The following is a 14,456-nucleotide window of genomic DNA, read 5'->3' as shown; positions in this document are numbered from 1 at the left end:
CTAAATCTAATGGTCAGTTTGCACCTTATTCAACCTGTCAGCAGCATTTGTCAGAGCTGATCACATGCCCTTCTTCTTGAAACACCTTTTGCATTTGGTTTCCAGGATACCACACTCTTGGTTTTCCTCCTGACTCACTGGTTGCTTCTAGACTCCTTTGATAGTTCCTCTTGTCTCTCCAGCCTCTAAAGGGTAGAGTGCTTCAGGCCTCAGTCCCTCACTCCCTAGGTGATCTCTTCCAGTCTCACAGTTTTAAATACTACCTATATGCTTATATCTTCAAATAAGATCTCTCTGTTGAATTCCAGACTCATATACCCAACTGCTTACTCTGTATCTCCACTTAACGGGTAAGAGGTATCACAAACTTAACATGTCCAAAACCGAATTTCTGATTCTGTCCTACCTTCACTTTCATACCTGCTCCTCTTCCAGTAAGTATCATCTCAGTCCTTCCAGTAATCCCCCAAAAACCTTCAGGTCACCCTTCACTCCTTTTTCCTCTCACATCCCACATCCAATCCATCAATGAATCATGCTGGAGTTGACTTTTGAAATACATCCAGAACCTGACCACCTCTTACCACCTTTGCTGCTGCTCCATTGGTTTTAAGACACTATCATTTCTGGCCTGGATTACTAACAATAACCTCCTAATTGGTCTCCCTGCTTCCATTCTTACACCCCCAGAGTCTACTCTCAACACAGTTGATTGAGTGATCATTTTAAAATACAAGTCAGATCATATCATTGCTTTGGTCAGAAGCCTTCACTGACTTCCCACCTCACTCAGAGTAAAAGTCAAAGCCCTTATATTGGACCAAAAGACCCCATGATGTGGCTCGCCACTACTACTCTGACCATATCTCCTCTCATTCTCTCCCTAGCTGTTCCTCAAACATGACTACCATGTTCCTTCCCACTTCAGAATCTTTGCTCTTGCTATTCCCTCTGCCAGAAAAGCTCTTCCCCTAGACATCAATATGGTTGCCCTTTCACTTACTTCAGGTCTCTGTTCAAGGTAGACTTATCAAAGAGGATTTCCCAGCCCATCCCTATAAACGAAGAGAAACTACTATATCCCCTCTAATCTTCTAACCTATTTTCCTTACTCCACTTCATTTTTTCCCATACCACTTATCATCATCTGACATATTATATGTTTATTTTCTTTTTCTCTCCACTAGAATGTAAGCTCTTTAAGGGAATTTGTTTCCTTCATTGTTATAGTCCGAAGGTCTAGAACAATGCCTGGTATATAGCAGGTACATACATTTTCTCTGAATGAATTAATATGATATTATATACCTGCTAATCATATTTCTAGTTTCATTTATTTAATTTTGTAAGATAACTTTAATTCTATCATCAAGGAATCTAACTTGGTATCCTTGGCGAACCTAATCATGTACGTTCTAACCCTGCCATCCACACCATGAAGGATTTGGGGAACAGCAACAACAGGGGTAAGGAAGCTCTCACCGAAGCAAACGTGTTTGCTGTCTCTTCCGGATAGATGGATTAGACTCAAACACATGAGGCCGTTTCCGTTTCTTTCCTGTTGCCACAGCAGCAGCAGCAGCCATTCCCACAGGACCTGAAACAATAATGGATGTGCTCAGATTAGGCAGAGCCTGTTAACTCTACAAGATAGAAAATAATTAAAGGTACAAAAAAGGTAGCATTTATTTCCTAATATGTTATCAATAAATGTAGAATCTTCTTGATATTATCAATATATTTCACTGTTGTTCAACATGAATCATATTTTAATTCACCAATAACACTTACAATGAATCTTTTAAAAAAGTCAATGACTTATGCTTCCCCACCACACACCAGCTTGAATTTTATATAATGTTGATTTTTGTTTTGTTTTGCCAACATGCCCATACTGTTAAGGAAATATTCTCAGAGGTGCTAGATGAAATTTCAGGATTGAGAGGAAGAGCTTGCCAAAACAAAAAACTTACAGATTTCTAATTTCATTTCCATCCCTGTGCCTCTCTTTCCATTAACCCAAGACACTGCCAAGTTAAGGAAGTCAAAGATAATCACTCATACTTAGAACTCTAACAACAACACCACCTATAAGAGGAATATCTGGAAGAACAGCATCTTAATTGAAAAATTTTTTTCTTGTATATCTGAGAATTATGCCCAAAATGGAGTTGTTGACCACAAGGTCAAGTTGGTAAAAGCATCCTGGCACGAAAGAGATGAAAAGCGTCCCACTCAAAGGAAAAAATGTTAATAAAAGTTGGTCTGGCTTGCCCTGAAACTAATGACTAAAATAGAGGGTAGGCCCTAAGGCCCTATTGGAGTCTCTGATTCTTGGGATCTCAACACATCAGTGACATTCCTTTTTTTTAAACAGACAATCCACCTTTATCCTTTTTTGTGAACCCTGTAAAAGGCTTAAATGAAAATTAAGTTTAATTGCTCACATTTATACTGGCATATATGTTATATATGTTCCAAGATGCTCAATTAAAATAAGCCTCCATGAGAATCTAGATGAGCTTCCCTGCATGTTATTAGTCGTATAATCAGTCTGACTTAAATAAATCTGTCTAAAGAGCCCCAAAGCAAGTCAAAAAATAGACTAATGCATTTTACCTTCATCATAAATAGCTGGTAGAGGAAAGAATCTTATTGATGCATTTTTCCCAACATTCTTACTTTTTAAAATTGTGGTAAGAACACAACATGAGATCTACCATCTTAACAAATTTTTAAGTGCACAATACAGTATTGTTGATATAGGCACAATGATGTACAGCAGATCTCTAGAACATACTCATCTTGCATAACTGAAACTTTATACCTGTTGAATAGCAACTCCCCATTTCCACATCCCAGCCCTTGAGAACCACCATTCTACTCTTTGCTTCTATGAGTCTGACTAGTTTAGATATCTTATATAAGTGGAATCATACAATATGTGTCTTCTGACCTAGCTTATCTCACTTAGCATAATGCCCTCAAGGTTCATCCATGTAGTCACATATGGCAGGATTTCCTTCTTTTTAAAGGCTGAATGATATTCCATCATGTGTGTGTGTGTATATATATATATATATATATACACACACACACACCACATTTTCTTTATCCATTTATCCATCAATGGACATTTGGATTGTTTCCACATATTCGCTGTTGTGAATAATGCTGCAGTGAACACAGGAGTGCAAATATCCCTACAAGGTACTGATTTCAATTCTGTGGAATAATTATCCAGAGGTGGAATTGCTGGATCATATGGTAGTTATATTTTTAATTTTTTGAGGAACATTTATACTGTTTTCTGTATAGGCTGCATCATTTTACATTCCCACCAACAGCATACAAGAGTTGCAATTTCTCTATTTCCTCACCAATATTTATCTTTTGTTTTTTTGATAATAGCCATCCTAAGTGGTGTGAGGTGGTACCTCATTTTGGTTTTGATTTGCATGTCCCCTGATAATTAGTAATGCTGAGAATCTTTTCATATACCTGTTGGCTATTTGTACGTTTTCTTTAGGGAGATGTCTACCCAATTCTTTTGTCCACTTTTTAATCAGGTTATTTGTTTTTATGCTATTGAGACGTAGGAGTCCAACATTTTATTAAAACTTTCAAATATATAACAAAGTTAAAAGAAATTTACAGTGAACATTCATATATCTGCCACCTAGACTCTATCATTAACATTTTACTATATATATCTATCCATCTTTCTATCCATTCATCAACCCATAGTGGGATTTTTTTGTTGACGCACTTCAACATACACTGCAGTATGATTCCCCTAAATACTTCAGTAGGAAGATCACTAGCTAGAGTTCAGTATTTGTTTACAAATTTTTTCCTTTGAGGTAAAATTTACATATAATGAAATGTACAAGTCTTAAGTGTACATTCAATAAATTTTGAAAAATGTATATACCTATGATACCCAATCCCCTATCAAGATATATAATACCATCAATATAGAAATTTCTTTCATGTCCCTTCCCATTCAGTTCCCACTCTACCTCCCAAAGGTACCCATGATTCTGATATATTTCACCCTATGTTAGTTTGGCCTATTCTAAAACTTCAAATAAATGGAATCATACAGTATATACTCTTTTGTGTAAGGTTTCCTTCACTTAGAATAATGTTTTTCAAATTCATCTACACTGTTATATGTATCAGTAGTTTGTTCCTTTATATCACTCAGTAATATTCCAGAGCATGAATAAACCACAGTTTATCCATTATCCTATTGATGGACACTTGCGCTATTTCCAGTTTTAGGCTATTATGAATAAGGCTGTTTAATTGATTTATTTATAAATTCAATGCAATTCAAACAAAAATCCCAATATGGGTTTTTGTGGAACTTGGTAAACTAATCCTAAAATTTAAACAGACGTGCAAAAGGCCAAGAATAGCTGAACAATTTTGAAGATTTTAAGAATGGAGGGGGGCACTCATCCTACCAAATTATCAATAGTTACTATAAAGCTATAGTCATTAAGACAGTATGGAACTGACCAAAGGACAGATAATGAACCAGGCAACTGAATTAAGAGTTCACAAACACCTCCTGTGTCAGAAGACAGAGGAAGGAAAACGATGGGCTATTAAGAATATGGTGCTGGGGCAACCATCTGTACAGAAAAATAACGAAACTAGATCCATATATCATACCACACACAAAAACAAATTCCAGGTGGATTAAAGACCTAAATGTATAACAGCAACATCAATGAAAATGAAAACAAAAAAAAACTTTACAGGGGCTGGCCCCACGGCGGAGTGGTTAAGTTCACGCACTCTGCTTCGGCAGCCCAGGGTTTTGATGGTTCGGATCCTGGGCGCGGACATGGCACTGCTCATCAGGCCACGCTCAGGCGGCGTCCCACATGCCACAACTAGAGGGACCCACAATTAAAATATACAACTATGTACTGGGGGGATTTGGGGAGAAAAAGCGGAAAGAAAAAAAAAGAAGATTGGCAACAGTTGTTAGCTTAGGTGCCAATCTTTAAAAAAAAAAACAAACGAAAAACAGAACTTTACAACTTTATAACAGCAAACTGTTAGTTTAGTATAGTAAACTATTGGAGAATATTTATAAACATAGAATTAAGAATAATTACTTTACACAAGACTCCAAAAGGATAAACTGTAAGGTAAAAGAGTGATAAATTTCACAAAAATATAATTCAAAACCTTTATGGACAAAAAGAAATAACAAAAAACTGGGGGAAGGAGTGGGAAACAAACCAGAAGATAACTGCAATGCATATTACCAAGAAAAGAATAGTATTAAAAAATGTATCAATAACTCTTACAAATCAATTTAAAAAAAGACAACTCAGTTGGAAAATGGACAAAAGTATAAACAGGAAATATGCAAAAACGGAAAAGTGACTAGTCAATGAAGATCTGCAGTGCTGCTCCATCTTGTCTTCCTGCACTGTTGGAACCTCTAGCTCAGAGATAAGCAAACTAAACCAACAGTGAGATGCTATTTCATACCCACGAGACGGACAAAAATGAGAAATGACTGACAATACCAAATGTGGTGAGGATGAGAAGCAACAGGTACTCTAGTACACTGCTTGTGGGAATGCAAATTAACACAACAATTTGGAAAGACATTTAGAATATCGAGTAAAGGTGAAAATGTGCCTGTCTTTGCCCTCCAATTCCACTCCTGGGTATACCCTCAAGGAGTGCTTTTCAAACTGCAGGTTTCTGCCCTTTGGTGGCTCATGAGTAGTTTCTTTCTTTCTTTTTTTGTAAATAAAATGGAATAAAGTGAAAGAGACTACAACATGTCAGTGTGTGTCACCTGCAGCAGGGGGAAGTATCACTTCATGAGAAATTATCTCAGCTTTGTATGCATTTTTAAATTCTAGACCACAATGTAAAATGTATTACTGTGGGACACTATCAAAAGAGCCTGAACACCAATGTCAAGAAACACTCCCACAATATGCACATGAAAACATGAAAAATAATTTTTATTTGAAGCAATTTTAATAGCAAAAAAGTATAAACAACCTACGTGTTCTACCAATATTTGTGATGTTCAGATAATGAATGCAATCCGAATAACAGTTAAAATGAAAACATATAGCCACATTATCAACATGAATGAATCTCAGAAAAATAACACTGAATGAAATAAACATAATGTTACCAGAAAGATAGGATCGGAGTGCTACTATTCATATAAAATTTAAAACATGCAAAAAACAATGCTAAATATTGTTTATTGATACATACACATATAGCAAAAATATGAAAGAAATGAAGAGAATGACAAAGACCAAATTCAGAATAGAGGTTACCCCTGTGGAGGGAGGGAAGGGAACAGGGTTAGAAAAAGCAGCAACACACTACCCTTCCCTCTCCATTTACCTCACTTCATTATTTTCTTCAGAGCACTCAGTGCTTTCTGAAATTATTTTACTTTATTATTTGTATCCTTTCTCCCCTCCACTGGTCTGAAACCTCCTTGAGGAGCAAGCTCTTGCCTGTCTTGTTCATAGTATCTACACACAGTAATATATAGTATATAGTAATCCCTCGATAATTGTTGAATGGTAAATGGTAAATCACTTCTATCAGCTGAGCCTCAGTTTCCACATTTTCCATATGGAAGGTTCAGATTAAAGTCCTTTCCTAATCTTAACTCTATGACAATGCAGTACAATAATACAGCAAAACTATGTCTCAAAAGTATCCTCCTCCCTAGGAAAGAAGTTGACTTTGATTCATTATGTTAGGATGCCCTCTTCTGGGAAGTATAAAAATTTCAAAAATATATTTTAAGAAATATTTCATATACATTTTGCTACTAAGCCTTATTTTTAAATTCACCATTCCAGAAATATACAGTAGATAATAACTGACAGTAATAAGGTTATTACATGATAAGACTGCATCTGTCTTCTTCCCCTTAAATACAGCATATACTAAAAAGATGTAGTATTTTGGCCATTCCTAATCATTGATTTCCTGTCCAGCTTTTCCTAAATATCTTCTAAGATCAATTTTCATTATATGACATTAGACCCATCCAGTCATGGCTGACATGGAGTCTTCCCCACAGTGCTACACACACAATGTAAACAGCAAAGGGAATGATACAAAACACAGCCCAGCTTTAAGTCATTTAGTGGCCCAGAAAATCTCAAAACCTTAAATTGGATTAAGATGATCTAGGATTGCTAGTGTCCTCAGGGAGCTGGCAGAAGCAAATAAAAATCCTCTCTAGAGGATGAAATATTATTCTAGACCTCAAATTATTTCTAAAAATAATTTTCCAAACACACCACACAACATTCATTCAAATGTAACCAATACATGAACAGAAAAACCAACATGAACAAGAAACAGCACTAACAAGCTATCCAGAAACAGACCCACAGGTGCTTCAGAGAATAATAGAATTACTGAATGGATTATAAAATCATAATGCTCACTTTATTCCAGGAGATTAAATTTTGTTTTCCCACTATAACTGATAACTGTAACTGTGCAAATTTGGGAAGAAAAAAACACATTTGACATTCTAAAACTAGAAAACAAAACTATTAACTACTACCAAAATTAATAACTCAATGGACAGATTTAAAAGCACCTTCGGGCCTGGCCCTGTGGCACAGCGGTTAAGTTCCCATGTTCCGCTTCTCAGCGGCCCAGGATTCCCTGGTTCGGATCCCAGGTGCAGACATGACACCACTTGGCAAAAGCCATGCTGTGGTAGGCATCCTACATATAAAGTAGAGGAAGATGGGCACCGATGTTAGCTCAGGGCCAGTCTTCCTCAGCAAAAAGAGGAGGATTGGCAGTAGTTAGCTCAGGGCTAATCTTCCTCAAAAAAAAAAAAAAGCACCTTAGACACAACTGAAGAGAAAAATTAATAAAATGGGGGGCTGGCCCCATGGCCAAGTGGTTAAGTTCGCGCGCTCCGCTGCAGGCGGCCCAGTGTTTCCTCAGTTCGAATCCTGGGTGCGGACATGGCACTGCTCATCATACCACGCTGAGGCAGCGTCCCACATGCCACAACTAGAGGGACCCACAACGAAGAATATACAACTGTGTACTGGGGGGCTTTGGGGAGAAAAAGGAAAAAGAATAAAATCTTAAAAAAAAAAAATTAAAAAAAAAATTAATAAAATGGAAAACAGAAGAAACTACATAGAATGAAGCATAAAGAGACAAAAGGATGGTAATACAGAAACAGAGGGTGGGAGACATAAAGGACTCAGTGAAGAAGACTAACATACTTAATTGGAGTCATAGAAGGAGATGAGATGGAATGGAGCAAAATTGAAGCAAAATCTAGTGACTAAGATTTTCCAGAATTGATGAAAGACACCAATCCACAGATTCAAGATGTTCAAAGAATCCTAAACAGAATAAATGAGAAGAAATCCAGAGCCAGATAAATCACAAAAACTAAAGACAGAGAAAAATCTTATAAGCAGTTGGGGAGAGGCCTGTGTGGGAGATAACTTTCAAAGGAGCAGCTGTTAGAATGAAAAAGCTGAATTCTCAAAAGCAACATGGAAACAAGAAGACTGTGGAACACCATCTTTAATACGAGGAATGAAAATAACTGCCAATGTAGAATTCCATACCCAGTAAGAATATCCCCCAAGACTGAAGGTTAAATAAAAACATTCTCAGACAAGCAAAACTGAAAGACTGCTACTAGCAGATTTATGCTGAAGGAAACACTAAATGGTATCTTTAGTCAGAAGAAAAATTCTCAGAAGACAAGCTGGATATTAAAAAAACAAGAACATTAACTGTGTATAAAACAAAATTAATGTCTTGTAAGGCTTAATGTACAAAGAATTAATATACAGGACAACAATAGAATATGGGTCAGGAACAAGGGAATGAAATTCAAGTATTCTAAGAAACTTGCATTATCCCTGTGCAGGATAAAAGTACCAATTACATAACTTCGCTTACTGAGTTAAGTGAAGAATGTTTATGTTATAATTTCTAGGGATACCACTAATAGTAAAAGTATATATAACTTCCAAACTAACAAGAAAAAAATTAAAACTTTTCCATCACTCCAAAAGAAAACACAAAAGGAAAGTAAATATAGAACAGGTAGGATGAAGAGGAAGCATATAGTAAAGATGATAGATTTAAACCTAAATATATTGGTCACTACATTTAATGTAAATGGACTAAATCCCTCAGTTAAAAGTCAAAAGATGGTTGGAATGGATGAAAAAAACAAAAACAAACTCATATCACTAATAGTATATGATTCTAGAAGTTAAGTCTCAGGATAACACAGGTACAAGTTGTAAATGCAAAGCTTTAAACAAAAATTGTGAAGATATTAGATAAAGATAAATGTGAGAGTACCTGCACCCTAGGCTCTTTCAGTATTCATGGTATCATGAATTAAGCAAAAAATGAAGAGCTTCCAATCCAAACAACATTACCTGCAGCAGCCAGATGGGCTGTTACCTCATCAGCCGCTGTGGAGTTGAGTATATCTGAGTCATCATAAGAGGTGTCCTCGGGAGACGAAGGCGAGTCCTCGTCAGCGCTGAGCATACTGTGTTCAGTGTAGGTGGCCACATGGACCTGCTGCACTTGCTGGGCCACAGCATGGGCTTCTATGGTAGCCATGTGTTCAGTTTTGATCACTCCGTGCTCCTCCATGATGATCTCCTGTCAGAAAAAAGGGCAAAGAACAGGATTCAGTGCATATGTAACACAATACTTAAACAAAGAGATATTCTCCTCAAGAGCAGAGGAACTTTGACAGTCTGCAATTTTACTACACACCTCACGACACCAAGTCATAGGAAATGGGAAGCACCACACAAGTATGACATAAAAATGGTAGAATATTTTCCTTATGTGAAATCTTTCTGATGGGAATTCATTGTACTAATTCTATCCCTCAGGTCAAAAAACAATAAATGCTCTTAATATTACATATAATAGTAAAAAGATATTTAAAAGATCCCAGTGACTAGCACTTGACATCGTGGACATAAAAACACTTAATAAGTAAGTGAAATACTTAACATTTTCTTTGTATTTCAAACACAAATGGGAGTTAAACATTTTTTTCCCCAAAATGCAATCATTCAAATTGGTTTTTCTGCTTATAAAACTGTTTCTTGTAAACCCTGAAGTGATGTGGTAATTTATAAAGTACTAAGAAAAAGATTTGCTCTCTCTACTGCACTTATAATCTGTCTCCTCTTCCCCTCCCCCAACCTACAGAGTAGTGTGTTATCCTTAAAAAAAATTTTGTAGCATACATACATCTGATTTAAAATAAAAACATGTTCACATTACACATATTATTCTATAATTTGCTTCTTTCATATTTCACTATATCTGGACATTCTGACATGTCAAAACACACAGATCTACCATACCTTTCTAAATAGCTGCAGAATACTTCATTGTATGGATGTGCCATAATTATGCAACCTGTCACCAACTGACACATAGCAAGGATGCTTCCAAATTTTTGCTACTGTAAACATCAGTGAAGTGAACATCCTTGTATATAAAATACTAAACAGTGGTTCCCCAAAAAACTTTAAAAGGAATTACCATATGATCCAGCAATTCCACTGCTGAGTACATACCAGAAGAATTGAAAGTAGGGTCTCAAATGGCTATTTGTACAGCCATGTTCATAGCAGTATTATTCACAATAGCTAAAAGGTGGAAGCAACCCAACTATCCATTGATGGATAAATGGGTAAACAAAATGTGAATATACACACAATGGAATATTACTCAGCCTTAAAAAGAAAGGAACGCTGGTGCTGGCCCTGTGGCATAGTGATTAAGTTCTCACGCTCCGCTTCGGCAGCCCGAGGTTCACAGGTTTGGATCCCCAGTGTGGACCTACACATTGCTCACCAAGCCATGCTGTGGTGGCATCCCACACACAAAACAGAGAAAGATTGGCACAGATGTTAGCTCAGTGACAATCTTCCTCAAGCAAAAAGAGGAAGATTGGCAATAGACATTAGGTCAAACCCAATCTTCCTCACCAAAAAAAGAGAGAAAGGAATGCAAACTAGGAATAGAGGGGAACTTCCTCAACTTGATAAAAAAGAAAAGTCTACAGCTAATATACTTAATGGTGAGGAACTAGAAGCTTCTTCACTAAGATTAGGAACAAGGCAAGGATATCCCCTCTCACTACTCCTTTTCAATGTTATACTCAAAGTCCTAGCTAATGCAGTAAGACCAGAAAAAGAAATAAAGAAAACCGTCTTTGTTCAAAGATGACAGGATTGTTTACGTAGGAAATCCAAAAGAATCAACACAACACCTCCTGAAGCTAATAAGTGATAGCAATGTTGCAGGATACAAAGTTCATATACAGAAGTCAATTGTTTTCCTATATATCAGCAATAAACAATAGAATTTGAAACAAAAAACACAATACCATTTACATTAGCAACCAAAAAAATAAAATACTTAGGTATAAATCTAACAAAATACATACAAGATCTATATGAGGAAAACTACACAACTCTGATGACAGAAATCAAAGAAGAACTAAAATACCGAGGCACTCCAATTCATATATAGGAAGACTCAATATTGTCAAGACACCAGTTCATCCTAACTTGATCTATAGATTCAACGCAATCCCAATCAGAATCTCAGCAAGTTATTTTACGGATATTCACAAACTGATTCTAAAATTTGGTTTTTTTTTTTTAGGAAGATTAGCCCTGAGCTAACATCTGCCACCAATGCTCCTCTTTTTGCTGAGGAAGACAGGCCCTGAGCTAACATCCGTGCCCATCTTCCTCCACTTTATATGTGGGACACCTACCACAGCATGGCTTGCCAAGTGGTGCCATGTCCACACCCGGGATCCGAACCAGTGAACCCTGGGCCGCTGAAATGGAACGTGTGCACTTAACCACTGTGCCACCAGGCCGGCCCCTGATTCTAAAGTTTAAATGGAGAGGCAAAAGACCCAGAATAGCTAACAGAGTATTGAAGGATGAGAACAAAGTTGGAAAACTGACACTAGTCTACTTCAAGACTTACTGTAAAGCTATAATAATCAAGGCAATGTGAAATTGGTGAAAGAAAACATAAACAGATCAATGGAACAGATTAGAGAGCCCAGAAATAGATCCCCATAAATATAGTCAACGGATCTTTGACAAAGGAGCAAAGGCAACACAATGGAGCAAAGAAAGTCTCTGCAACAAATGATGCGGAAACAACTGGACCTCCACATGCCAAAAAATGAATCTAGACACAGACTTTATACCCTTCACAAAAATTAACTCAAATGGATGGTAGACTTAAACGTAAAACACAAAACTATAAAACTTCTGGAAGATAACATAGGAGAAAACCTAGATGACCGTGGGTACAACAATGAATTTTTAGATACAAAACCAAAGGCACGATCCGTGAAAGAAAATCGATAAGCTGGACTTCATTAAAATTAAAAACGACTGCTCTATGAAAGACACTGTAAAGAGAACAATAAGCCACAGAGTGGGAGAAAATATTTGCAAAATATACATCTGATAAAGGACTGTTTTCCAAAATATACAAAGAAATCTTAAAACCGAACAATGTGAAAATGAACAACCTTATGAAAAAATGGCAAAAGATCTGGAGAGACATCTCACCAAAGAAGATATACGGACAGCAAATAAGCATGTGAAAAGATGGTCAACATCCTAAATCATTAGGGAGTTGAAAATTAAAACAATGAGATAACACTACACACTTATTAGAATGGCTAAAATCCAAAACACCAGCACCACCAAATGTTGACAAGGATGTGGAGCAACAGAAATTCTCACTCATTGCTGGTGGGAATGCAGAATGGTCCAGCCACTTCGGAAGAGAGTTGGGCAGTTTATTACAAAACTAAACATACTCTTACAATATAATCCAGTAATTGTTCTCCTTGGTATTTACCCAAAATAGTTGAAAACTTACATGCCTAAAAAAACCTGCACACAGATGTTTACAGCAGCTTTATTCATAACTGCTCAAATTTGGAAACAACCAAAATGTCCATCAGTAGGTGAATGGATAAACTGTGGAACACCCAAACAATGGAACACTATTTAGCACTACAAAGAAATGAGCTATCAAGCCATGAAAAGACATAGAAGAACCTTAAATGCATATTACTAAGTGAAAGAAGACAAACTAAAAAGGCTATATATTGTATGATTCCAACCATATGAAGTTCTGGAAGAGGCAAAACTATGGTGACAGTAAAAGGATCAGTGGTTGCCAAGGGTAGGGTGGAGGGAGGGATAAATCGGTGGAGCACAGAGGATTTTGTAGGACAGTGAAACTACTGTATATGATAGTATAATGGTAGATATACATTAGCATACATTTGTCTAAACCCATAGAAAGTACACAAAGAGTGAAGCATATTGTAAATTACGGACTTTGGGCGATTACGAAGTGTCGCTGTCGGCTCATTCACTGCATCAAATGCACCACTCTGATGCAGGATGTTGATGGTGGGGGACGCTGTGTCTGTGTAGGGGGACAAGAGTATGTGGGAAAACTGTAACTTCCCTCAGTTTGGATTTATCAGTTATACCTAAATAAAGGTGAAAAAAAAACCAGGTAAAATAAGAGATTCTGACACATGCTATGACATGGATGAACCTTGAGGACATTATGCTTAGTGAAATAAGCCAGTCACAAAAAGAAAAATACTGTATGAGTCCACTTCTAAGAGGTACCTAGAGTAGTCGAATTCATAGAGACAGAAAGTAGAAGGGTGGTTGCGAGGGGCTGTGGGGAGGGGAAACCAGGGAGTTACTTACAGGTATAGAGTTTCAGTTTTTGGAAGATAAAAGCAGTTCTGGAGATTGGTTGCACAAAAATGTGGATGTACTTAACACTACTGAACTGTACGCTTAAAAATGGTTAAGATAAATTTTGTGTTATGTATATTTTACCACAATTAAAAAAAAATCACCCCTTATATCAGTTTAACTTCAGTGCAAAAATCAAATGACTAATCTTAGAGCAAAATAATAAAACTAGCCATTATTATCTTTTAAAAAAAAATCCTGCATATTACTTCATTTTCCTCTGAGCTGACATCTGTTGCCAATCTTCCTCTTTTTTTGCTTGAGGAAGATTAGCCCTGAGCTAACACTTGTGCTAATCTTCCTCTACTTTGTATGTGGGTTGGAGCCACAACATGGCTTGATGGGTGGTGTAGGACCGTGCCTGGGATCCAACCCCAGGATCCCAATCTACAAAACCGGGCCAATGAAACAGAGTGTGCCAGACTTAACCACGACGCCATGGGGCCAGCCCCTTGATTTTTTTTTTTTTTAAATAAATTCTTAAAGGTAAAATTTCTGGGTCAAGGGTATATGTATTTTAAATTTTGATGCATATTGAAAAGCTAAGTGTTTAAAAAGCTAAGTGCTAAC

At 36.8% G+C, this 14,456-nt stretch overlaps 1 protein-coding gene across 3 annotated transcripts in view; it reads right to left on the bottom strand.

The window, feature by feature from the left end:
* NRF1 (nuclear respiratory factor 1) overlaps positions 1-14,456 on the bottom strand; it is a 124,826-nt gene that overhangs the window by 67,034 nt on the left and 43,336 nt on the right. For all 3 annotated transcript variants that reach the window (XM_070513300.1, XM_070513294.1, XM_070513286.1), the window contains 2 exons: positions 9,465-9,696; positions 1,483-1,597 (listed from right to left, as the gene is read on the bottom strand). In XM_070513300.1, the coding sequence (XP_070369401.1) occupies positions 1,483-1,597; positions 9,465-9,687 (338 nt within the window). In that variant the 5' untranslated portion in view covers positions 9,688-9,696. Of the gene's footprint in view, positions 1-1,482; positions 1,598-9,464; positions 9,697-14,456 lie in introns of those variants that run through there.

The sequence above is a fragment of the Equus asinus genome, chromosome 1, assembly GCF_041296235.1.
Source record: "Equus asinus isolate D_3611 breed Donkey chromosome 1, EquAss-T2T_v2, whole genome shotgun sequence".
Classification (NCBI taxonomy): Eukaryota; Metazoa; Chordata; class Mammalia; order Perissodactyla; family Equidae; genus Equus; species Equus asinus.
Note: the sequence above shows the minus strand (reverse complement) of the source record. Positions and strands in the feature narration are given on the sequence as shown.